This window comes from Gobio gobio (genome assembly GCF_949357685.1).
Source record: "Gobio gobio genome assembly, chromosome: 23".
Taxonomy (NCBI): Eukaryota; Metazoa; Chordata; class Actinopteri; order Cypriniformes; family Gobionidae; genus Gobio; species Gobio gobio.
Genome location: NC_137119.1, coordinates 42,923,310 through 42,949,630, shown reverse-complemented (window position 1 = coordinate 42,949,630; position 26,321 = coordinate 42,923,310). Strand labels below are relative to the sequence as shown.

The window sequence follows — 26,321 nt, the reverse complement described above, 5'->3', positions numbered from 1 at the left end:
GTCTTAAAGGTCATAGCATCGTAAAGCCAGTTGGACCCATCCATCACAATGACCTTGAGGGAGTCAGGAATCATTTCTGGTAATCGTTTGGAATCATTTGGGTCAAGCATATGTTTTCTTAAGCTTTTGAGTAAAAAAAGGGAAATTATTTGTGGCATGTTGCTTGCATGATTTTAGTGGTTAGCACAAGTACCTTATTAAGGCCTTCACTCTGGATTAACTGGAGATCTGGAGAACCTTAATATCCTGTCTCTTTTCCTTTAGGTGCCAGTTCCGTCTCTTGCCATGACAAGGTGGAACATTCCAATCCACACTCTTCCCTGAGACGCAGGTGGTTCATTCTCAGCTGTTTAGGCCCTTTGTCGTCTCAGCTCACCAAAAGGTCAATGACTTGACCCATTGTGCTTCGTGACCACTGAGCAGGCTATTAATGGAGACTGGGGGGTCTGTTTGTCTGGTTTACTTGGACAAGTGTCCACTGGACGTCACATGATGCTTTTGCTCCTTTGATTGAGTCATTGTCATTTCTTCGTTATCCCTTGTTCGAGCCAGCTGTATGATGGAGACAGAGAATCAGAGCATACAGGTATTAATATTTACATGATGCACCCCTATCTTTGACTGTCTGTCTATCTTTGATTGTCTGTCAATGAATTTGATTGTTCTTTACAAGAACACATTATGCTTCCATTAGGCAAATTGGCGTGACTTTTGACTTCTGCTGTGCAAATGTTTATTTTTCCCTCACTCTCTTGACCCTGTTTTTTCTATATTTACTCAGCCACACACAAACACTGTTTTCCCTGCAGGAGAAGATCCAACACATCTACAGATCAAGGTAATGCGATGCTTTTTCTTTTTGATTTTTAGTTGCTCAGTGTAGTAACTGATAGGACAATTTTTTTAAATATCAAATTTTATAAATACAGAATTAAACTGTTTAATAAACTTAAAACAATCACATGATCATATTATGTGAGAACCAATACAGTTTTTATTAATCATTCTCTAAACTGTAAGTGCAACTGCCACAACTGTGCGTGAACATCATCACATGTGCTAAATGTATTTACTCACACAAAACATGTAATTCATGCTTCAAAACCTAGTGAATGTGTCAGTGAATTTGACCAATGCCACCAAACTAAAAAGGGTTTTTGCCATTGAGTGAGCCACACTTTTTGTGATGTATTTTCACCATGGAAATATTTTAGTTGACCGTCTGTTTTCTACACTATACGAGAATGCTCTTGTGTATCACACTGAGCTTTATAGATACAGAATCCAGCAGTAGGTACATATTTACTTGGAGAAGTCAATATTGTGTTACACAAATAGAAAATGGACAGGTGTCTTTATCTACTATGTACTTACATAAAAAATACAGTGTATTTATTGTGTTCATCTTGTATTACAAAACACTTTTGCCCTTATGGAGGTAGATACAGGTAAGGTTAGGGACAGATTTGGTGGTATGGGTAGGTTAAAGGGTGGTTTAAGTGGTAAGGGAAGGGTCAACAACAGTGTAATTATAGATTTAATTACAGCTGAAATTTAAATGCACGTATTTTAAATTTTTTATATTTCTATATTTTTATTTTTATATATTTACAAAAATTGGTACAATGTAAAAACATAAACACAAAAAGTGCATTGTATCAAATGATTAAGTGGGACCGTGTTACATGTAAACTGAAAATTCACAGTTGCATTTTTACACACTCTATTATGTCTTCCCATAACATCCCAGCACCACCACACATTCTTACTAGAGTGCGGATCGGGCCGCATTTTTCTGTCCGACAGAGCAGTAACCGAACCCGACCCGAGCCTGACAGGAATTAAGATATTTATGTCCAAGCCCGAATGTAGCGCACAGACTCTTAATAGTTGTGAAATTGCTGTTTTGTTTTGCACCGGCAGTGATAGGGTTAACAAAGGGAGTTCAGAGGGGCGGAAACAAATACGGAAGACGGGTGCGCTTGAGTGAGAGTGTGTTCATCATCGTTCTGATTAAAAGTTTGGAAACAGCCTCCCTTGTCTGTTATTCTTCAGACATTACACTATTTTTTTTTTCTCATACTAATGACACGTGTACGTTTGTTCGTGTGGAAAGCCCGCTTTTATTAACCCTTGTGTTATGTTGCGGGTCAATTTAACCCGTTTTGATTTTTACTTTTTTTTTTTTCTTAAAATTTTGTGACTTTTTCTCATTTAGGGTCATGAACATGCATGCAAAGTTTCAACACGCTGATGTGTTTTGACATATACGCACACATTTACTGTTACGTTCGTGATGTTCACGGGTCAATTTGACCCACATATTTTAATGTTCTAAGGCAATTGTAGAGACCCAAAATAATAACATTTCTTGGTTATATTTTGTTATTTTAGTTTTTTACTAACCTATGAAGCTAAAAAAAAAAGCTTTTCCCTTTTTTTTCAATACAGAAATATTTTTTGTATGCCACAAATGGTAAAAATGAGCTATAATTAATTGTTTCAATCTATCTGAAATACTATCTAACCTACATTGTTTTTCTTGAAATTATGTGACCTTTTCTCATTTAGGGTCATTAACATGCATGCAAAGTTTCAACATGCTGATGCGTTGTGAAATGTGCATATCACAATGTTATACACTCTTGCTGTTTTTGGGTCAATTTGACCCATATAGGACAGCTATTCAAAAGCAACTGTACAGACACAAAATACAAAACACTTTGTTGTATGTCAGAGCTCAGAAAGTTGAAAGACAAAGTTTATGAACATGTAAAATATATAACATATATATATATATATATATATATATATATATTTTTTTTTTTTTTTTTTTAATTTTATATAAAATATACATTTTACAAAACATGTTCAATTCTAAAACCTCAAGAAAATCAAAGCTAAATAACTGAACTAATACTGTATCAAATTTTAGTTTGATATCTCAAAAAAATATGTTTTTGTGCGCAGTACCAACGTTTTCCACTAGATGACATGTAGACTCTTCGATTTCCATATATGGTTTGAGATTAAAGTCTGAAAGCTTTAAAATGCTATATAGTTGTTTAAGATTACTTTAGGTTTAGACTAAGATATTATTGTTCTAAATGTATAAAGGCAAGTGTCCTAAGGGCCAATCTTAAAAATAGTGGTTAAAAGTATTTTTATAAATCGTAAATTCAGATATTTATTCTTTGTAATGTGTGAAAAGTATTGATATTAAAAGTTACTTGTTTGTACCTGATTGTATGTGTTTTTTCATAATGTGATTTTTGGGGAATTGTATTGAATCGAATTAGGGTCAATTTGACCCGGACCTTAAGGAGTGGAACCAGAAATCGAACAGTGCACAAGGGTTAAGCAACTGTAGGAAGGCATTCTGAAATTATTACAGATGAGCGCACTAGCGCGCACACAGGGAAACAAATAGGCTACACGTGTTAACGGGGCCCAATCAAATAGCCAATTGTGAAACCAAAATTAAATGAACAAAGGTCTACCAAAAATGGCCCAAGCTAACAGAACAAAATATTAACGTAACACAAATGCAGCTTATTGAAATGAAAATCAGTCTTACCATTTTTATCGAAAAATGTATGGCTACTAAACTGCAACATGGGATCTATTTACAACCCCAAATCAGAAAAAGTTGGGACAGTATGGAAAACGCAAATAAATAAAAAAGAAGTGATTTCTAAATTTACTTTGACTTGTATTTCATTGCAGACAATATGAACACAAAATATTTCATGTTTTGTCTGGTCAACTTCATGTCATTTGTAAATATGCATCCTCTCCTGTCATTCAGACCTGCAACACATTAAAAAAAAAAGTTGGGACAGGAGCAATTTAGGGCTAGTAATGAGGTAAAATGGTTAAATAATGATGTGATTTGAAACAGGTGATGTCAACAGGTGATTGTAATTATGATTTGGTACAAAAGCAACATCCAAGAAAGGTCTAATCCTTTAGGAGCAAAGATGGGCCGAGGATCGCCAGTTTGCCAACAAATACGCGAGGAAATTATTGAAATGTTTAAAAACAATGTTCCTCAAAGAAAGATAGGAAGAGATTTGGATATTTCACATTCAACAATGCATAACATAATTAAAAGATTCAAGGAATCTGGAGGAATTTCAGTGCGCAAGCTAGGGGTGGGCGATATCTCGATATTCAAAATATATCGAGATATTTTTTAAAGACGATATGGATTTTGACATATCGTATATATCGATATATTGTTTATATTTAATTCTGATTCCGCCACTTTGCTCGTTTGCCTTCTCTGTGCTGTGCTCGCCCCCGCTCGCTCGCCCCTCCCCTCGCGTGTTGTCATGGCGGCGTCCGCAACCAGCTCGGAGGCTACAGAACTCGTCTTAAAAACAACTGGCTCCATTATATGGAGATACTTCGGTTAAGGCGTCAGACGAACAGCAGACAGATGTCTACTGCCATGAATGCCGACAGTTGGTTCTCAAACACTTGATCCAAGATACAGTTTACCTAGGCGGCATTACTTTGCGAGACAAGAACTCCCGCGACTGTACACTACAGAGAGAGAGCGGCTTGCTTGCTGGAGAAGGTTACTTACTATGCCCTTGATTTGAGTTGTTTTGTTTTTGAATGAAAATTCATTATTTGCATGCGTTTTAAAGCCTTGCGCGTAGGGCACCATGCGCTTTCCAGAGCGCGCGCACTAAAAGCCTGTCACAAGTGATTACTGGACTAAATCTTACTGCGCTAATACTGTCAGATACACACAAGGTTAACATAAACACAGTCGGTTATGTCTAAAGTGAAAGTAAAATCGGCGTGTGTTTGTATATTAGATGCGTGAAAGTCTTAAATTGACAGCAGGGCAGCCTAGTGAACACGCTGCCGCTTGTCCTTAAAGGGACAGTTCAATCTAAAATGATGTCATTATTTACTCACTCTAATGTTGTTCCAAACCTGTATTAATTTCTTCTGTTGAACACAGACAGCTGATAGTAGCGATTGACATCCATATAATTATTTCCTACAATGGGGACCAGCAACTGTTTGGTTTCCAATATTCTTCAAAATATATGTTATGTCCAACAGAAGAAAGAACTTTATTCAGGTTTAAAACAACTTGAGCGTGAGTAATCAATGACAGAATTTTCATTTTTGAGTGAACTATTCCTTTAGTGGTTAATAAAATAACAAAAGACAAAGACAAAATCACTCACAGCTCTTGACTGAAAAACTTATACAGTAGCTTTAATAAGAATCAATGTATATTTTATAGGGAAGTCTATGTAGTGTTTTATTTTTACATTTATTAATTCAATTTCATACTAATATGCTGCTGTACAGCTCTGAGCTGCCAGTGTAAATCTTTATAAATATATATTTATTTCATATTATACAGTACACTAGGAATGTGTACAAGGTTTTTTAAAAGTAAAGTTTTAAGTTTAAGTAAGGTTTTTCAAGTCTTTTAAGTAAAATAAAGAAAGAGTATTGCAATAAAAAAAATGTATTTTTTCCTCCTTAAGCTCTTGCTGTTCGGCTAAGAATAGAATAGCAAAAATCTGATGCGACTAGCCATCAGAACCGAACCGAAAACCGTGGTAAAAAAAGCCGAGGTATGTATTGAACTGTGGACGTGCTGTATTGTTGCATCCCTACTTTGTTCCTACATGAACTGCCTACCTCTTTGCACTTCAATAAAAAAAAATTGGCATATTTTTTTTTGCAGTAGTTTTTGGGTGGTTATTTTTCCTGTAAAGATATCGAGATATATATCGTATATCGAAATATAGCAAAATATATCGAGATATATTTTTTGCTCCATATCGCCCAGCCCTAGCGCAAGCCTAAGCTGAACAACCGTGATCTCCGATCCCTCAGGCGGCACTGCATCAAGAATCGTCATTCATCTATAAGCGATATCACCACATGGGCTCAGGACTACTTTTGCAAACCTTTGTCAAGTACCACAACACGTAGTTACATCCACAAATGCCAGTTAAAACTGTACTGTGCCAAAAGGAAGCCCTATGTTAACAGTGTCCAGAAGCGCCGTCGACTTCTCTGGGCTCGGAGGCATCTGGGATGGACCATCACACAGTGGAAACGTGTACTGTGTTCAGATGAATCAGTATTTGAGGTATTTTTTGGGAGGAATGGACGCCATGTGCTCCGGACCAAAGAAGAAAAGGATCATCCAGACTGTTACCAGCAACAAGTCCAAAAGCCAGGGTCTGTCATGGTATGGGGTTGTGTCAGTGCCCTTGGCAAAGGTAACTTGCACTTCTGTGAAGGCACCATTAATGCTGAAAAGTACATAGAGATTTTGGAGCATAATATGCTACCTTCAAGAAGACATCTTTTCCAGGGACGTCCATGCATATTTCAACAAGACAATGCAAAACCACATTCTGCACACATTACAAAGTCCTGGCTGCGGAGGAAGAGGGTACGGGTACTTGACTGGCCTGCATGCAGTCCCGACCTGTCTCCAATAGAGAATGTGTGGAAGAGCCCGTACTGTTGCCCACCTTAAGACTTGTTTGCAGGAAGAATGGGACAAAATTACACCTGAAACACTTCATCACTTGGTGTCTTCAGTCCCTAAACGTCTTTTAAGTGTTGTGAAAAGGAATGGCAACATTACAAAGTGGTAAATGCTTTACTGTCCCAACTTTTTTTGAAATGTGTTGCAGGTCTGAATGACAGGAAAGGATGCATATTTACAAATGACATGAGGTTGACCAGACAAAACATTAAATATTTTTTGTTCATATTGTCTGTAATACAAGTCAAAGTAAGTATTTTTTTGCGTTTTCCATACTGTCCCAACTTTTTCTGATTTGGGGTTGTACATAATCATCCATCAAAGTTTAGGCTAATCCAGGTTATTATGCAGAAGAAGGATTGCATCAACTGTGGATGGATTCAAGGCTGTCCTCTGCTCGATGGTCCTGCCAGCGGCGCTGAAGTTGCGCTGCCAGCCACATGTACCCTAATAATATGCGATATGCACGCATGCTGGTTGTGCGTTGTCACAGCCACATAAACAAATTTCCGCGCACAGGAAGAGGGATGTTAGGGTAATATTTTTAATTTATTTGAATCACAAAAACATCAAGTTAAAAAGGCCCATTGCTACCTACATAATAAGCTGTTTTAAATTTCAAATGTTCAATGCCTTATCGCGCTGACGTGACCGAGCCCGACCCGAACCCGAACAGAACATTATTTCTAAATATCTGTCCGGGTCGGGTATCCATCCTCTAATTCTTACATATCTTCCTATTGCTCTTCCACGATAAATGATACAAGGAGTCCATATAATTAATACATTTATGCACACCAAAGCACCCATGGGAAAAAAAACATTACAGAACAAAACTTTTTAGAATTCATGCCAAGTTACGATACTGAGCAGAACCACATGGAGATGCCAAAAACAACCCTAAACCAATTGCCTTAACCTGAAATTTACTTACTACAGAACACGAATCCATTCAGAATGACTAAACACAGCAAGCTACACTTGACAGATAAAAACATCCTGAATGTGTGTGGAAACAAAGTGAATGCACTAAAATGTGTCTGTGCATAAGAGAGCGCACATACATGGTTTTGTTTGTACCTCAATAATAATAGACTCTCACGTGCTTCTGTACGACTCCTGTACATCACTGCAATCGTCTTTACCTTGATTACAATCCGCATCCATCAAAACATTACTAGCAGGACACTGGTTTGCTACACCCTGCCGAGAAACATAGTATCATCTGGCCGCCGGTGGGATGTTTTGATGTTCTGTTCAGTCTGTATAGAGTAGTGCAGGTATAACGTTAGAACCTGGAAGTCTAATTCACCACTGGTTCCTTCGAGATTTTCCTACTGGAGTTGGGTTTTTTCAATTCATGAGTAAAATAAAGCGTGTGGTAAACAGAACTTGACGATTTTTGACATTTTGGCCACTGCACACACTCACACCCCAAACCGTCTTATATAGTTACTTGTTAAAAACGTACGTTTTGAATGATGAACATAACTGTTTCAAAATTAGTATTTTCGCTATGGGTGTGTGTAATTTACGCTGTCGAACAAACGTCAACGTATAGTTAAGTTATGTTTACCACATGGTTCGGACATCATACCTGCACCACACTATTTCACACAGTGTGATGCGTGAAGGCTCGCGCTCTTCGGAAACAATTACAGAATATGACAGAACTTGTGTTTTAAAGTTAAACAGACACTGGAATGAATAATTAATTGAAAACTGGTTGCGAGTCACTGTTCGCTGGACTTCTAAGATCATTAACTGCATGAAGTAAATTACATTAATGGCACAATTTCACATGCTTCAGTAATTTATTTGCGTGAAATCATTTTAACGCATTAAGGATTTTGAATTAATCGCATGCCGTAATGCGTTAACGTTGACGGGGAACATTTTTGGGGATTTCCGCCTGGATTTGGCCTACCCAAATTGAATAGCTTCCCATACCCACATACAGTGGTCTCTAAATGCACAATTTTGGTGTCATTTTACAGGAAACACATTGAAGTTACATTAACCACTGCTACCCCTACAGTTCATTTATGCATTCTTTTGCATTGTAACATAAACTAGCAATGAACATTATTTTTTTATTTATTTATGTTAAAAAATAAACCTACACTGAGAAATTAAAGGATTAAAAACTTGCCCCATCCTGCTTTACATGGACACCTATAAAGTATGGTGGTGCCCTCAAGTGGTGGTGACTGACTATTGTAGCTTGATTGATTGCTATTTCGGGGTTCTGTACCTTCTTTTAGTTAATTTGAAAGACAGTGTACACTCACCTAAAGGTTTATTAGGAACACCATACTAATACTGTGTTTGACCCCCTTTCGCCTTCAGAACTGCCTTAATTCTACAAGGTGCTGAAAGCATTCTTTAGAAATGTTGGCCCATATTGATAGGATAGCATCTTGCAGTTGATGGAGATTCGTGGGATGCACATCCAGGGCACGAAGCTCCCGTTCCACCACATCCCAAAGATGCTCTATTGGGTTAAGATCTGGTGACTGTGGGGGCCATTTTAGTACAGTGAACTCATTGTCATGTTCAAGAAACCAATTTGAAATGATTCGAGCTTTGTGACGGTGCATTATCCTGCTGGAAGTAGCCATCAGAGGATGGGTACATGGTGGTCATAAAGGGATGGACATGGTCAGAAACAATGCTCAGGTAGGCCGTGGCATTTAAACTAGGGATGCACGATATATCGGCAACATATCGTTATCGGACGATAACTTATTATTTTTTATGTTATCGTTATCGGTCCTTTAAGAAAATTTGACCGATATAGTCAAGCCGATAGATAATGTATTTTTCCTTCAGCTGAGACAGACGCGCTGTCCACCATGATGGGTTTGAATTGCTCTAAATATGATTTGAATCACTTCGAAAAGGAAAATACAGTTATGTGCAACATATGCGCAAGTCTAACATATAATCTACATAAAATGATAATGAGAATACGGCTGTAAAAGAACGTTGTGTTTCAGCGCGTTTGTTGAGGGAAGAGCGCGCCCACGGAGTTACACCTTCATGACGAGCACAGTCAAGTTCGCTTGTGCATTCACAGCCTTTTGTGCCATTGTAAATTGTAATATTATATTTATTATTCTGTCTATATAATCCCATATAGGATGCGTTTGGTTGAGTTAATTAACGATGCAGTAAAGCACTTCATTGTACCGGTCTTTAGCTTCAGCGCGTGCATTTCAAACAGAAATGCACAGCATTAATAACTACTGGGACTGTCCTATACATAACACTGTAATGAGAATATTTTTTTTATAAAACGTGAATTCTCTTTGTTTAGTTGTTGTGTTTCAGCACGCTGTTGTGGGAAGCGTCCACAGCGCACTCTGACCAGCACAGTCAAATTCGCTTGTGCATTCACATCATTTTAAGCATATGTAAGTCGTAATATTACGTTTTTGTAGCATAAACATCTGATTAATGTCATATAGAATGCGTTTCGTTAAGTCAATAACCCGCAGTGCTTCATTGTACCGGTGATCATCTTCAGTTTCAACGCGCGCTCTCAAACAGGGGAAGAGCATTCACAGGAGTTCTAGGCCTTCACCTATGCGTGATTTTGTGCTAATATAAGTTGTAATATATTTATTTTGTATAAATATCTGATTGTTCTCATATATGATGCGTTTAGTTGTTAATTAACCTTCTAAGCGCTTCAGTTTACGGTTGTTCGTTCATTCTCTCCAGCTTCAGCACGCGCTCTCAAACAGCAACATTATTCCTAATAGACTAGACTAATATTAAAGATGTTTACTATTACTGTAATATTAAACATATTTTTTTCAAAAACACAAAAGCGTTATTTTTTAATAACTAGCACTTTTATTGTTCTCGTATCATTTCCATCAACAATATGGTTTGATTAAAACCATTTCCTTATTGTCTGTGCGGAGGCTATTTCATGCACTTGCATTCTGATTCTTTATTATGCAGCCTAAGTAATGCTGTCCAATAACTTGTTTGCATTATTTAGGTATATTATTTTTATTTTTAGGCAATAGAATTTTGGTAACATTTTACAAATAAGATCTAATTTGTTAATGCATTAACTAACACGAACAAACAGAGAACAATAACCTTTGTTAATGTTAGTAATAAAATGTTTGTTCTTTGGATCTGAAAATTTTGAGATTAACATGAACTAAGATGAATAAATCCTGTTGAAGTATTGTTCATTCATTGTTGGTTAACTAATGCTAACAAAAATTAAACCTTATTGTAAAGTGTTACCATTTTTTTTAATAAAGTAAGTTGGCCATAGGAGTGTAAAATTAATTTGAAAAGTTAAGTAATCTTACACTGGTTCAAATAGGCTACTGTAGTGTATAGGTTTGATTTATGTTGAAGTGTTTGGGGCATGGCTTTTAATGGTGAGCCTTTTGTTTTTGTAATCAGGCTCTCAAAGTTTATTAAAATTTGTATTTAGATTTATCGGCCAATATATCGGTTATCGGCTTTTAAATATAAAGAATTATCGGTTATTGGTATCGGCCAAAATGTTCATATCGGTGCATCCCTAATTTAAACGATGGCCAATTGGCTCTAAGGGGCCTAAAGTGTGCCAAGAAAACATCCCCCACACCATTACACCACCACCACCAGCCTGCACAGTGGTAACAAGGAAGGATGGATCCATGTTCTCATTCTGTTTACGCCAAATTCTGACTCTACTATCTGAATGTCTCAACAGAAATCGAGACTCATCAGACCAGGCAACATTTTTCCAGTCTTCAACTGTCCAATTTTAGTGAGCTTGTGCAAATTGTCGCCTCTTTTTCCTATTTGTAGTGGAGATGAGTGGTACCCGGTGGGGTTTTCTGCTGTTGTAGCCCATCCGCCTCAAGGTTGTGCGTGTTGTGGCTTCACAAATGCTTTGCTGCATACCTCGGTTGTAACAAGTTGCTCTTCTATCAGCTTGAATCAGTCGGCCCATTCTCCTCTGACCTCTAGCATCAACAAGGCATTTTCGCCTACAGGACTGCCGCATACTGGATTTTTTTCCCTTTTCACACCATTCTTTGTAAACCCTAGAAATGGTTGTGCGTGAAAATCCCAGTAACTGAGCAGATTGTGAAATACTCACACCGGCCCGTCTGGCACCAACAACCATGCCACGCTCAAACTTACTTAAATCACCTTTCTTTCCCATTCTGACATTCAGTTTGGAGTTCAGGAGATTGTCTTGACCAGGACCACACCCCTAAATGCATTGAAGCAACTGCCATGTGATTGGTTGATTAGATAATTTCATTAATGAGAAATTGGGAAACAGGTGTTCCTAATAATCCTTTATGTGAGTGTATTTCCTTATTGTTTTGCAAAGAGATTGATTCTTCAGAGGTGGAAACAGGAGATGTGCTGCTGAGTGAGCTTGTGAGAATTGTTCATATTGAGAAAATTTATTGACGATGACAATCTAGATATATTTTGGAAAATATGGAAGTCTGTATTAGATAACCTAGGAATGTGATAACTTTATACTGGTTTTTATACTGCATTATATCTTTTTGACTCCTAATTTACTTAACATTATTATCTTGTTGATGTACTTTTTTTCTATATTTCTTTTTTTCCATACCTTTCTGATGCTACCACTGTGATCTGTTTGAAAACCTTTTATTTTATGTATCAAGGATATTTATCTGTAACTAGAGTTCCTTTATTTTTATACATTTTGTTGTATTTAAAACAATTTAAGAACATATTGAATTTAGTTTGAATTAGATCTTAGACTAGACTGCCTAGTCTGTGGAACATACAGTACATTTAGGCAACTGATTTACTGTTGTGTTCAGGATCATGTTGGGACATTGCAAAGTTTTGCATTGTTAAAATAAATACAAAAGAGGATAAGGTATTCATTTTCATGTCTGGTTTATTCTACAGAACTACAGAAGAGATTGTCACGGCAATCAATGTTTAGAGAGATCCATCTAATATTTTCACTCCTCATCAGCCCCCTTCTGTTAGAAAGAAAAAGGGGAAAAGGGTTAAAGGTAAGCTGATCCAGTTCAAAATGGCTTAAACTCTACACAGCTAATCAACATGGATGTTTTTTTTTTATTTTCTGTAGTCACACTTGTTAAATAGCAGAATGCATTTCATCAAGTGTAGGCATGTTGTTGAAACTACTTTCTATTCATATCCTAAAGTCACTAAAAAGTGCAGATCTAGAGTTTACCTATTAAGTCTATTTGTGACTATTAAGTGACTATTTATTTGTGGATTTTCTGAGGTTTTTATTTTTGTGACCAAAATCGCTTGTTTTAAGTACCAACTTTTACCTTGGATCCTGTATCACGGCTCTTGGCTCTCAGCTTGTTGACCTGAGATTCAGCAATATCAGCCCTCTCCTCTGCCTCATCCAATTCATGCTGCAGCTTACGGAACTTGCCCAGATTGGAATTGGATTGTTCTTCCTAAAGATTACACACAACAGCATTTGTGAAATCAAAAGATACAATTACTAGAGAAGTCGTATCATTAGATGGTACCAGTCTGTAAAATTACTCACCGCGTCCTCAGCAGCTCTCTTATAGGATTTGACCTTCAGCTGGAGTTTGTCCACCAGATCCTGAAGGCGAGCCAGATTCTTTCGGTCTTCCTCAGTCTATGCAAATCAAAAATGTTTTTAGGATGCATATGCAATATAGTACATTTAAATACTAAAATGTATGTATATAACAAATAACATGATCAAATCAAGCAGGGGCAATATTTTTCCTACCTGGTAGGTGAGCTCCTTGATGCGTCTCTCATATTTACGAATCCCCTTGACATAGTCAGTGGCCTTTTTCTGTTCTATCTCCACCTCACTTTCCAGCTCTCTCACCTAACAGATGTGTAACAATTTTAGTATAAAAATGTTAGAATGAGTAGTTTCTAAAAACATCGGCAACTTACCCTGGCTTCCAGTTTCTGGACCTGCTTCTTGCCTCCCTTCATGGCGATCTGCTCAGCTTCATCCAGACGGTGCTGCAGGTCCTTGATGGTCTGCTCCATGTTCTTCTTCATGCGCTCCAGATGAGCACTGGTGTCCTGCTCCTTCTTCAGCTCCTCAGCCATCATGGCAGCATCAGTGATGGCCTTCTTGGCTTTTTCCTCAGCATTCCTGCACTCCTGCACTGCCTCCTCAACCTCAGTCTGAAGCTGAGTATTATCTCCCTCCAGCTTCTTCCTCTGATTCAGCAGGCTGGTGTTCTGAACATGGACAATATTCACATTCATATAGTCTTTTGATGATATTGTGTACTAAGAGAGAATTTAGGCTTTGTTTTGGATAGTATTAGTACAGATGTGTCATACCTGAGAATGCAGGAGCTGAACTCTCTCACTGACATCCAGCAGTTCCTGCTCAGCCAGTTTCCTTCCTCTCTCAGTTTGTTCCAATATGGATCTCAGCTCATCCAGTTCAGCCTGCAGCAGATTGTTGCGTCTCTCCACAATGGCAATGTTCTCTTTGAGATCATCATTACTACGAAGAGTGTCATCTAGTTGCAGTTGGGCATCCTGTAAAGTACAAGTTTTACAAATGAAAAGACTGAAGAACTATGTTAGATTTCACCTAAGCATCATAAAATCTTGATTTGAAGATTCATCATACTTTGAGATGTCCATAAAGACCCTTGAGTTGCTTCTGGGCTTCTGATGCCTGCCTGTTAGCCTGGCTGAGCTGAATCTCCATCTCATTGAGGTCTCCCTCCATCTTCTTCTTCAGCCTGAGAGCTTCATTCCTGCTGCGAGTCTCTGATTCCAGTGAGCTCTGCAGGGTTTCCACTATTCTCTGCTGGTTCCTCTTGGCCTGCTCCATCTCTTCATCTTTCTCCGTCAGCTTACGTTCAATATCAGCTTTGACCTGATTGAACTCCAGCTGAGCTCTAAGAATCTTTCCTTCCTCGTGTTCAAGGGAACCCTATGAAGAGTAAAATGAGTGTTTGTTATTATTTAGATTTAAAGTTTTGTTCAACCTTGTGTTTTGGGGTGGGAGGTGAACTCCCTTAAAATAATCTGGAATGATCAAGTGCCTTAAACAATAGCTTGATTTAAATCAAAGAGTTGTCAAATGAATAAGAATTTTGGAGAAAATGGTGGTTCTTCTTTTACCTCAGCCTCCTCCAGAGCTGTTTGTATCTCTTGTTTCTCCTGCTCCAGTTGTTTTCGAACTTTCTCCAGCTCATGAATATTCTTCCCACTCTCACCAAGTTGCTCAGTGAGGTCAGAAATTTCCTCTGTGTAATAGAAATAACATGTGAGCTCAGAAATACAAACAATTAAAGTAATGGGCTGGGTTTGTAAAACCACTCTTACCTTGGAGATTCTTGTTCTCCCTCTTCATGGTCTCCAGGTGGTCCAATGACTCCTCATATGAGTTTTTCAGCTTAAATAGTTCAGTGCTCAGAGATCTAGCTTCTTTTTGGGAACTTTCCAGTTCAGTTTGGGACTCCTCATACTTCTGCTTCCACTCAGCCAAGACCTGATTAAATTTAGCAAGGCCAAACGGCCAATGAGAGCAGTGCCTTTTGGTCAAGTGTTTTTGTAAATTAAGAATAGACCCCAAAATAGACCCTATCCATAGTTAGAAACTTGCATTTACTATCAATTTAACATTGAATATTGTCGATGCTATTATGTATTTTACATGCTATTTTGTTTTGTAAATATGTGGTTAATCCTTGAGTTGCTAATGTGGCTAATAACAAAATGTACGTTCTCTCCTTACTTTATCAAAGTTTCTTTGCTTCTTGTCCAGAGCAGCAGCAGCAGCATTAGATCTCTCCACATCCACCATGAGATCTTCAATCTCATTCTGTAGCCTGTGCTTGGTCTTCTCCAGAGAGGAGCATTTAGCATTAACAGCTTCCACAGCTTCTTCTGCATCTTGTAAACGCTGAGTCAGTTTCTTCCTGTAATAATCAAAATACACTATATTGCCAAAAGTTGAGACGCCTGCCTTTCCATGCAAATTAACTTTAATGACATCCCATTTTTAATTCTTATGGGTTAAAATGGAGTCGGCCTACCCTTTGCAGCTATAACAGGTTCAACTCTTCTGGGAAGGTTTTCCACAAGGTTTAGGAGTGTGTTTATAGGAAATTTTGACCATTCTTCTAGAAGCACATTTGTGAGGTCAGGCACTGATGTTGGACGAGAAGGCCTGGCTCGGAGTCCCCGCTCTAATTAACCTCAAAGGTCTTCTATCAGGTTGAGGTCAGGACTCTGTGCAGGCGGTCAAGTTCTTCCAGACCAAACTCGCTCATCCATGTCTTTAAGGACCTTGCTTTGTACACTGGTGCGCAGGAACAGGAAGGGGCGTCCCCAAACTGTTCCCACGAAGTTGGGAGCATGAAATTGTGAAATGCTTTACACCACTGCATCCCACGCTTTGCATTGCACTCGGTGATGTAAGGCTTGGATGAGCTGCTCGGCCATGGAAACCCATTCCATGAAGCTCTACGCACTGTTCTTGAGCTAATCTGAAGGCCACATGAAGTTTGGAGGTCTGTAGCTATTGACTCTGCAGAAAGTTGGCGACTTCTGCGCACTTTGCGCCTCAACATTCGCTGACGCCACTCTGTTATTTTACATGGCCTACCACTTTGTGGCTGAGTTGCTGTTGTTCCCAATTGCTTCCACTTTGTTATAATACCACTACCAATTGAGTGTGAAATATTTAGTAGTGATAAAGTACTTTTTAGTGGCAACCTATCATGGTACCATGCTTAAGTTCACTGAACTCCTGAGAGCGACCCATTCTTTCACAAATGTTTGTAGAGGCACCTGCATGCCTAGTGCTTGATTTTATACGTTTTTTTGTATAAAATTGATTTTTTTTTTATAGCCCACAAACTATAACAGAACATTTAGAAAAGTGTCTCATTACTAAAGACCAAACTTTTAAATATTATTTGTTTCTTACTTTGCCTCCTCCAGCTCCTCAGTCCTCTGGATGGCATCAGTTTCATACTTGGTTCTCCACTGAGCCACTTCAGAGTTTGCCTTGGACATACCACGCTGCAGCTCAGCCTTGGCTTCCTGCTCCTCCTCATATTGCTCCCTCAGCAGATCAGAATCATGACGTGCAGACTGAACTGCATGAGCCAGGGCATTCTTAGCCTGAAGAAAAACAAAAACAAATATTTTCAGCCAGTTTTTTATTACAACAGTGAATTTTTATGTCTTTAGCAAACATTTTAGAGTAGGAGATTTTGAAAACCTTGATTTCTTCTTCGAGGTGCCTCTTGAGGTCTTCAATTTGCTGAGTGTTGGACTGCTTGCCTCTGGTTAACTGAGACACCAGGCAGTTTTTCTCCTCAAGCTGTCTGGCAAGTTCTCCTAAAATGCAATATTAAAAATATTGACATTTGTCCAATTATCATTATGGTACAGTTGGTACCGTGACACAATATTTTGTGTTCTTACCATTCTCAGTTTGCAGCTTGGCTTTTTGCATGGTGAAATCATTGATGCTGCGCTGACCTTCCTCAGCCTTGGTTCTGTACTCACTCATCTGGTCTTCCAGAGTTCTGCACATTTTCTCCAGGTGTGTCTTGAGGATAAATTATATCATAGTTGATTGCTTTCTGTGACTGACACACATGTGTTATAGACTCTCAGCATAATTTCTCTCACTCACCTTTGCCTTTGCAAGCTGCTCCATGTTGGAGACCACATCGTCCAGTTCCAGTCTGAATTCACTCTTCTCTTTCTCCAGCTTCTGCTTCACTCTCTGGAGGTTGTCAATCTGCTCTCCCAGATCAGCCACACTGTCTGCATGTTTCTTCCTCAGTGTAGCCGCAGTGGCCTCATGTTGCAGAGTGGACTCTTCAAGGTCTCTGCGCAGTTTCTGGAACCCAGCTTCACGTTTCTTGTTCATCTCAATCTGGGAAGCAGTGGCTCCACCAGCCTCCTCCAACCTCTCACTGATCTCCTCCAGTTCTCTGGACAAATCAGCTCTCTGTTTCTCAACTTTAGCACGGGCAGCTCTCTCAGCCTCCAGCTCTTCCTCAAGCTCCTCAATTCTGGCCTAAATGTGCATACATTAAAATATGATAATTATAACTATCCAAATGTATCCATCTTATTAAGACAAGTTACCTGCAACTCTTTCAGTTTTTTCTGGAGTTGGGAATCCAAAGCTTGTCCGTCTTCAATCTTGCTAATGAGCTGGCTTATTTCAAAGTCTTTTCTGCCAAGTAAACAGGACCACACATGAATGATTATATGAACATTTGATAATAATTAACAATAAGGTTTCATTAGTTAATGTTAAACTACATTAAATAAAAAATGATCAAGACTTGTAATTAATTCATTAATAAAAAGAAAACTTTTCATTATTAGCTCAGGCCCATTTAATATTATTATTGTGTGTGTATGAGTGATAGTCATGTATGTACTTTTATTTTATTTTTAATCAGCAGAAAATGTATTGTACGTGTCCAAGACAAATTTCCTCCAGGATAATAAAAGCCTATCTAATCTAATTATTAACATTAGAAACAATATTATATTTTGATTTTAGTAATGTGTTTGTAAATGTTTAACTTTACATTAAGTTTAATAAATGCTTAGAAGTATTTTTCATTATGTTAAATTATGTAGTTAAACAAAGTCAATTGGAACCTTATTGTAGTGTTACTAAATATCTTTTTAATATTAAAATTGGATTTTATATCATGTAATATATATTACTTCTTTAGCCGCTCCTCCGTCTGCTGCTTATCATTTTCCAAATCCATCACATTCTCTTGAGTCAACTTCAAGTCACCCTCAAGCTTTCTTTTAGCTCTCTCAAGATCCATGCGAATTTTCTTTTCTTGTTCCAGAGAACCTTCGAGCTAAATTTCATCAAAAAATATATATAAATAGTTATACAATCACTTCATAAATAATAACACAATTTAATTCTAGTGTTGTGTTTTCTAGCTCTTACATCATCCACTTGTTGCTCCAGCTTGGCTTTGGCTTTTGTGAGTGAGTTGACTTTGTCTTCCTCACTCTGGAGGTCATCCAGCGTTTGCTGATGGGCCTCCTGAAGAGCTTTTTTCTCCTTGGTCAGCTTAATGATGATCTCATCCAAAGCTGCCATCTCTTCTATCAGGTTTTTAACCTGTAGAAATGTGTCATTGTACACTGTAAAATCTAATTATTCAGACTTGCTTTAAAAAGCATGCAAACCAATTGCCTTAAAAAAAGTGAAATAGGATATGTTGTACTAGTGAGTATAGTTCACTTACTCAAGAGTTCTATTAAATGTAGAGATGTTATTCTTTTACCACAAGGAGTTGCACTTGAATTTCATTGTACAAATTTGCAATGACAATAAAGGCATTCAGATTCAAATACTTGATAATTAATTTAGATTTACACTTGACTTAGTATAGCTACCATTGTTGTGTTTTGCATGCTGAATGTTGAAGTCGGTGTGTGATTCAAGCATAGTCAATTGCAAGATATTATCACAAATATAGTGGAATTATATCAATCCAATTAAAAGTTTCACAAGGTGTTAGATAAAACTGTATAAGATCATTATTTGACATGAAAAATAGACTAGTTAATGATTTAGTTAGAAGTTAGGTCACCTTTTAAAGCAACCTTTTTATTACTTCCCTTCCTTTGAAACCAAATAACTGATTTCTTGTTGCATCGCTGCATCAATAGGAAGAGAATTACAATAATATAATTTAAGTTCCAAGTGCCTAACCAAAGGGAACACCATAATGGAGAATTTTAGGAAAATCAACATCAATGTAAGAAGTGAGCTTATGTGTTCTCTCAAAATTTTCAGTTGTTTTGACAATTCAACATTCAATATGACTTTGGGAAATGAGTGAATGCAACTAGAGAACGATAATTGCAGAAGTGGAGGAAATGAGTGAAAAGTCTATTAAGAAATGCCCCGTCTGAAAAAATTGAGTGCCTCGCATGCAAACCAATCAATTAATATTACAGATTACAGATTTACATTAAGTAAATTTAAAGGGTTAGTTGACCCAAAAATGAAAATTCTGTCATTAGTTACTCACCCTCATGTCTTTCCAAGTCATGGGGTCAGAGAGCTCTCTGATTTTATCAAAAATATCTTAATTTGTGTTCCGAAGGTGAACTAACCTTTTAACTAAAAGTGTTTGTTAGAACTACTGTTGGATTTTACAGTGTCTCAACGGACTCTTGACACACCATTCTTGCATCACTTACTGATTCAGTGTTGAAAACTGACCTTATTCTCAGTGGCATGTTTCTCTTTCTCCACTTTGGCCAGAGTGAGCTCAAGATCATCAATGTCCTTCTTGAGCTCAGAACATTCATCCTCCAGCTTTCGTTTCTTTGCAGTCAGCTCAGCATTCATCTCTTCTTCATCCTCCAGTCTTTCTGTCAGCTCTTTGACTTTTGCCTCAAGCTGGATCTTGCTCTTGATCAGACCCTCACATCTCTCCTCGGCATCTGTAAGATTATCTTGCTCCTATCAAAATTATTATTATTATTTGTTTTAAATCTTTTGTTGTTTTCTGACTTGTGGAAAAATGCAAAGTGCAGATGTGAACTTACAGACTGCACTAAAAGCTGCAGGTTGTTCTTCTCCTGGAGAAGAGAAACCATCTTTTCCTCAAGCTCCTTTCTGCGGGCTTCAGATTTGGCATACGCCTCCTTCAACTTGGTGAATTCCTCCTTCATGTTGGCCATTTCTTTCTCGGACTCTGCACTTTTCAGCAGAGGCTTGATCTTGAAGTAGAGCTTCATCCAGGGCCAATTCTTGACACCCATGAAAGCACGTACATTCCACTGGATCACAAGCAAGGCATCTCTGTAGATATTAAAGAAATGTAAATGATAAAATGTAACTTGGAGAATACGTTAAAGACTAAAGAGCTAAAATCTAACCTTCTTTCCACAATTTTCTGGAACTCATCTCTTGATAGAAAACCACGAGCCCTGGACTGAATTCCAGTTATAATAAGCGCAAGACGGTCATCTCGCATCTCTTCAAGAGTACCCAGAAGACCAGCCTTAAAAAAAACCTGTATAGGGAAGAATTTTGCATCAGAAAGGATGAAATTGGAAAATTGGCTTAGGAAAAAGTTAATGTTAATAAAAAAATACCTTAGTATGTCCTAACTTGTACTGGGTGTGATCGATGTCCAGAGAGCCCAGAAGTTTTTCTGAACCCTTCTTGTTATCAATGAACTGTCCCTCGGGGATAGCAGCAGGATTTAGGATGCGGTAACTGCAAAAAAACAAAACAATTTTCATAGGTATTTTTTTTATTATATCTAGCCAATGCTTAATTTAGCAAACAGAGAATTGAAATTATGCAACTTGCAATAACTTGGAGTCATACATAAAATTATTTTGTAAGACATGAAAGCCATTTGGTTTCATACTAACCGTTGTTTGAAATCTCCATACAGGACCCTGTTGGGGAATCCCTTTCTGCAGATCCTGATGCCCTCCAGCACACCGTTACAGCGCAGCTGGTGCATGACCAGAGGATTCTCCATCGCCCCAGGAGTCTTAGTCTCATTGGGGATGATGCAGCGCACAAAGTGAGGGTGAGTTGCCCTCAAGTTGGTCATCAGCTTGTTCAAGTTCTCCTGTTGGTAAAGCATAGACGATTTATATTAATTTGCTATAAAACCTTGTTAGACAAAATAGTGTTATAAAATGTCATACCCTATGGAGGGCTGACACCGTCTGGAAGGAAGAACCCTTCTTTTTGCTACCTTTGGCAGCCTTTCCTCCAGAATCCGCAGCTGTGAAATACATTATTTTTGTTATTATTAAGCAGTAAAAGTAGTACTTATTATATTTTCATGTCACACTCCAGTGTGTACTTACCGTCATCAGTAGCATAATTAGCAAACAGAATAGACAACAGCTTAAGAGTTGACTTCTGGAAATACCCTACAACCGTCTCATTGAGAGGGTCCTTGTTCTTCACTAGCCAGTTTGCAATGTTGTAGTCAACAGTGCCAGCATAGTGAACAAGGGCAAAATGGGCCTCTGGTTTACCCTTGACAATCCTAGGCTTCTGGAAATTTGGATTTTTCCCCAAATGGTTGTCATAAAGCTTAGTTTTAAATGTTGCATCACTGGCTTTGGGGAACATGCACTCCTCTTCAAGGATGGACATGATACCCATGGGCTACAATGAATTGTAGATTGTGACAGTCAATATATCAGTTTGCCACAAAAGTTAAGTGAAAAACATGATTTTTCCCCTTCCAGTTTAATTATCAACATTGTATTCACCCACCTTCTCAATGAGCTCAATACAAGCCTGCAAGTCCATGCCGAAGTCAATAAACACCCATTCAATGCCCTCCTTCTTGTATTCCTCTTGCTCCAGCACAAACATGTGGTGGTTGAAGAACTGCTGCAACTTCTCATTAGTGAAGTTGATGCACAGCTGCTCAAAGGTGTTGGACTACAGGTGGAATAGATTGTATAATCATAATGGTGATTATCCAACTGCTTGTTGGATTTGTTCCTGAATAACAATAATTTCAGCTTACATCAAAGATCTCAAATCCAGCAATGTCCAGCACACCAATGAAGTACTGGCGGGGCTGTTTGGTGTCCAGGGATTGGTTGATTCTCACAACCATCCAGAGGAACATCTTCTCGTACACAGACTTTGCCAGAGCACCAATAGAGTAGTACACCTGATAAAGAAAATATTTCATTTTGCAGAATTTGACACATTGCAAACAAGAGAGCAATTTTACAGAGACATGAAAGATTTTGTTTGTATGTCTTGGAAAGTGAACTTATGATGCAGAAAACTCTAATGCCCATTAGATTATTAATTTCCATTGTTACCTGCTGGACACTCTGTCCCTTGGTGACCCACTCATTTCCTACTTTGACTCTTGGGTGGAGCAAACCCTTGATCAAGTCAGCTGAATTTAGGCCCATCAGATATGAGATTTTGTCAGCATCTACATGATAAAAAAGAATACAGAGCTTTGACTCTATATACAACATGTCTCCTTTATGAAGCTGAGATTCCAAGTTATACTGACCCTCAGTCCCATCAGCCTCGGCCTGTTCCTCTCTTTGCTTCAGTTTGAACTTCATGTTGCCGAAGTGCATGACAGCACCAGTCAGCTTGTAGATGCTGTTCTTCTCTTCATGGGTGAAGCCCAACACATCAAACGCTTCCTACAGCAAATGTTAAGTTTCATGGCAAATGTTTCATATTCTACTTTTTGACAACTACATTAGCAGTCTTTCTTTTTAAAGAATAGGCTGGCCATGAGAATTTATTCCCTTTCAAGTCGTTCTATAACTGTATGACTTAATTTCTGCTGTGGAACACAACGGAGAGCGTGTTCACACTGTTCTTTTTCTCACACAATCAGATGGCTTCAGAAAAAAAACAAGTTGTGTGGACCTTTTATGGTTTTATACTTATTGACAGCCCCTGATCATGATATGCTTTTGTTGTATGGAAAACAGCCAGGACATTATCAATTCATGTTCCTCAGCAGAAACGCATTCATACGAGTTGCCAAAAGTTCTAATGGTGACTAAATTGCAAATGTTGGGTGGATTATTTCTTATAATATTTTATAATGTGGTATCTTGTATTGTGAACTGCCTATGTTTTTAACAAACACTCACATCAGTGGCCATCAGCTCGTCACCGTCATCAATAGAAGCCACTGTTGTCTCTCCTTGGGAGATGAAGGCATAGTCATAGGGGTTGTTGGTGATGAGCAGCATTTCTAAGGGGAAATGGGAACATAGATCAGAAAAGACTCTTCTAATTAGAGCTGGTGGTGTTAATAGATATGATGGGTAATTTTACCCAGCAGTTCTGGTCTTCTCTGGGACAGAATCTGATAGAAGATGTGGTAGTCTCTCTCAGCCTTGAGCTGAAAGGTGACACGAGACTTCTCCAGCAGATCTAAATGAATTGATAAATTGAAGAATTTCAAAACAGTTACACATTTCATCAATGAGTGATTTGTTGAAATGATATTGGGCAGTAAAGTACTTACAAGTCTCAATGTCAGCAGAAGCTAACTTTCCACTGTGGCCAAAATGGATACGGATAAATTTACCCTGTAAATAAAGCAATACATAATAAAATAAATAACATAAAACATCATATAACATATACTATATTGCCAAAAGTATTGGGACACCTCTCTAAATAATTGAATGAGTTTTAATCACTTCCATGGCCACAGGTGTATAAAATCAAGCATGCAGATGCTTCTACAAACATTTGTGAAAGAATGGGTCGCTCTCAGGAGCTCAGTGAACTCAAGTGTGGTACCGTGATAGGTTTCCACCTGTGCAATAAGTCCATTCATGAAATTTCCTCACAAATATTCCACGTTCAACTGTTAGTGGTATTATAACAAAATGGAAGCAATTCGGAACAACAGCAACTCAGCTACGAAGTGGTAAGCCACGTAAAATCACAGAGCGGGGTCAGCGCATGCTGAGGCGCACAGTGCGCAGAACTAGCTACAGACCTCCAAAACTCCTGTGGCCTTCAGATGAGCTCAAGAACAGTGTGTAGAGAAATTCAAGGAATGGGTTTCCATGGCAGAGCAGCTCATCCAAGCCTTACATCACCAAGTGCAATGCAAAGCGTCGGATGCAGTGGTGTATGATGCCCTTCGTTCCAGTGAAAGGAACTTTTAATGCTTCAGCATATTAAGACATTTTGGACAATTTCATGCTCCTAACTTTGTGGGAACAGTTTGGGGATGGCCCATTCCTGTTCCAACATAACTGCGCACCAGTGCACAAAGCAAGGTCCATAAAGACATGGATGAGCGAGTTTGGTGTGGAAGAACTTGACTGACTTAAACAGAGTCCTGATCTCAACCCAATAGAACACCTTTGATGTGAATTAGAGTGGAGACTGCGAGCCAGGCCTTCTCGTCCAACATCAGCGGAAGAAAAGTCAAAAATTCCCATAAACACACTCCTAAACCTTGAGGAAAGCCTTCCCAGAAGAGTTGAAGCTGTTATAGCTGCAAAGGGTGGGGCAACTCCATATTAAACTCTGGATTAAGAATGGGACGTCATTAAAGTTCATGTGCATATACAGGCAGACGTCCCAAAACTTTGGGCAATATAGAAATGAAAACCAATATAGAATAACAAAACCAATATAAACCCCTCTTACAAATCTGGAGGAGTTGTCATTTCTGATGGTCTTGGCATTACCAAAGGCCTCCAGAGCAGGATTACACTGGATTATTTGATCCTCCAGAGTACCCTGAGAATCATATTTTAATGATAAGTGTGTAAAACGTTTGATGTACCTTTCAGTTAACAGACATGCTTTTTTTGTTGGAATTAAGCACCTTTTTCTCCATTGATGGATCCTTCTTGCCAGTTGTTGCTGCTGCAATGCTCGCAAAGTACTGGATCACTCTTTTAGTGTTCACAGTCTTTCCAGCACCGGATTCTCCGCTTAGAATAAAAACGTTAATTAAAAGACTGATCAACAACAGCATAGAAATAAAATATTGATTAAAGGAGGAACATTATGCTATGGAATAATATGCATTACTTACGTGATCAGGACAGACTGGTTTTCTCTGTCTGTGAGAAAATAAAACATAAGAAATTTAGCATTTGAAATTGCATTCGAAATCTCCAAAAAAGTACACGTCAGATCATCACCTGACAGCATGTACTGGTAGGCATTGTCAGAGATGGAGAAGATGTGTGGAGGGGCCTCAGTTCGTTTCTTTCCTCGATAGGCATTGACAACTTCCTGGTTGTACACTGGCAGCCACTTGTAAGGGTTCACAGTGACACAGAAGAGCCCAGAGTAGGTCTGTAGGAGATTCACAGAAGGTTTAGATCTGCTCATGCAAGATAAAGAGAATGTGTGAGTGTTTTAAGACTTGACTCACGTAGATCATCCAGGCTGCGTAACGCTCTTTGAGGTTAAACAGCACAGCGGGCTCGTGTAGGAAGGTGAACATCGCCATGTCCTCAATTTTATCGAACTTTGGCGGGTTCTGGGGGTGAACATCATCCTCCTTCACAGCTACTGTCTGTGGATAACACAAAAATGTTTTGAGAGTCACACTGTACTCCTGTGTACAATCTACAACAATGCAGAGATTAGACCTTACCTTCCCAAATTCAGTGTCAACAATGACTTTGTCACCGTCTCTGCTGGTGACAGAGGCTTTGACAAACTCAACCACAGGGTCGGGCACAAAGCATTCTTTCTTCATGTCGAAGGGGCGAGTTTGGGCCTCCAGACGCTCCTTGTCTGACTTTCGTAAGAACGGAGCCGCTGGCCCGAACTCTGCCATCACAGCATCCCCCATCTTTCAGACTGAGGCATAGATGACAAGATTCTCTTCAAGTGAAACTTGTTTACAATTCAAAAATGTATTGTAAAAATAAATATATATATTTAAAAATTAAATATAATTTATAAATAGTATAATTTATAAATATTTATAAATATATAATTATTGGTCTTTAATTAGAAATCATTGCATTCAAAAATAAAATTTTGCATACATTTACATTCACACACACATACACAATGTGTTCATCTTTATAAAAGCATGCCTTACCAGATGAAATCCAAACCCAAGAAAGTCCAAGTCCTTTCAATAAAAAAATAAACTAATTAATGAGAAGTCATCTTATTCTATTGTTCAGTCGTCATGAACAATTCAATCTAAATGATCTGTGTTCTTACCTTTAGATGGCACAATGATGTGAGCTTGCAATATTGTGCTGT

The 26,321-nt window shown here is 38.3% G+C and overlaps 1 protein-coding gene and 1 long non-coding RNA gene across 2 annotated transcripts; one reads left to right on the top strand and one right to left on the bottom strand.

Moving 5' to 3' along the window:
• LOC307119721 lies at positions 1–23,670 on the top strand. Its single transcript, XR_013815672.1, has 5 exons — positions 1–79; positions 265–586; positions 782–838; positions 12,467–12,576; positions 20,992–23,670. It is a non-coding gene; the product is annotated as an uncharacterized lncRNA (long non-coding RNA).
• On the bottom strand, positions 12,434–26,311 carry LOC307119718 (myosin-7-like). The gene is made up of 39 exons (XM_079806166.1): positions 26,280–26,311; positions 26,152–26,184; positions 25,696–25,904; positions 25,471–25,614; positions 25,235–25,391; positions 25,126–25,153; positions 24,913–25,021; positions 24,732–24,824; positions 23,587–23,650; positions 23,394–23,492; positions 23,207–23,310; positions 22,606–22,744; positions 22,403–22,521; positions 22,096–22,245; positions 21,837–22,007; positions 21,419–21,725; positions 21,254–21,333; positions 20,969–21,174; positions 20,684–20,807; positions 20,465–20,601; positions 20,132–20,387; positions 19,803–20,045; positions 18,513–18,689; positions 18,272–18,417; positions 17,675–17,765; positions 17,214–17,603; positions 17,000–17,126; positions 16,794–16,912; positions 16,497–16,693; positions 15,300–15,483; positions 14,888–15,053; positions 14,684–14,808; positions 14,184–14,492; positions 13,886–14,089; positions 13,484–13,780; positions 13,308–13,412; positions 13,095–13,190; positions 12,865–12,999; positions 12,434–12,543 (listed from the first exon to the last, which is right to left on the bottom strand). The coding sequence occupies exons 3-39, from the start codon at positions 25,894–25,896 to the stop codon at positions 12,523–12,525; spliced, it is 5,820 nt and encodes a 1,939-aa protein (XP_079662292.1). The 5' UTR covers positions 25,897–25,904; positions 26,152–26,184; positions 26,280–26,311; the 3' UTR covers positions 12,434–12,522.
• Between the last annotated feature and the right edge of the window lie 10 nt (positions 26,312–26,321).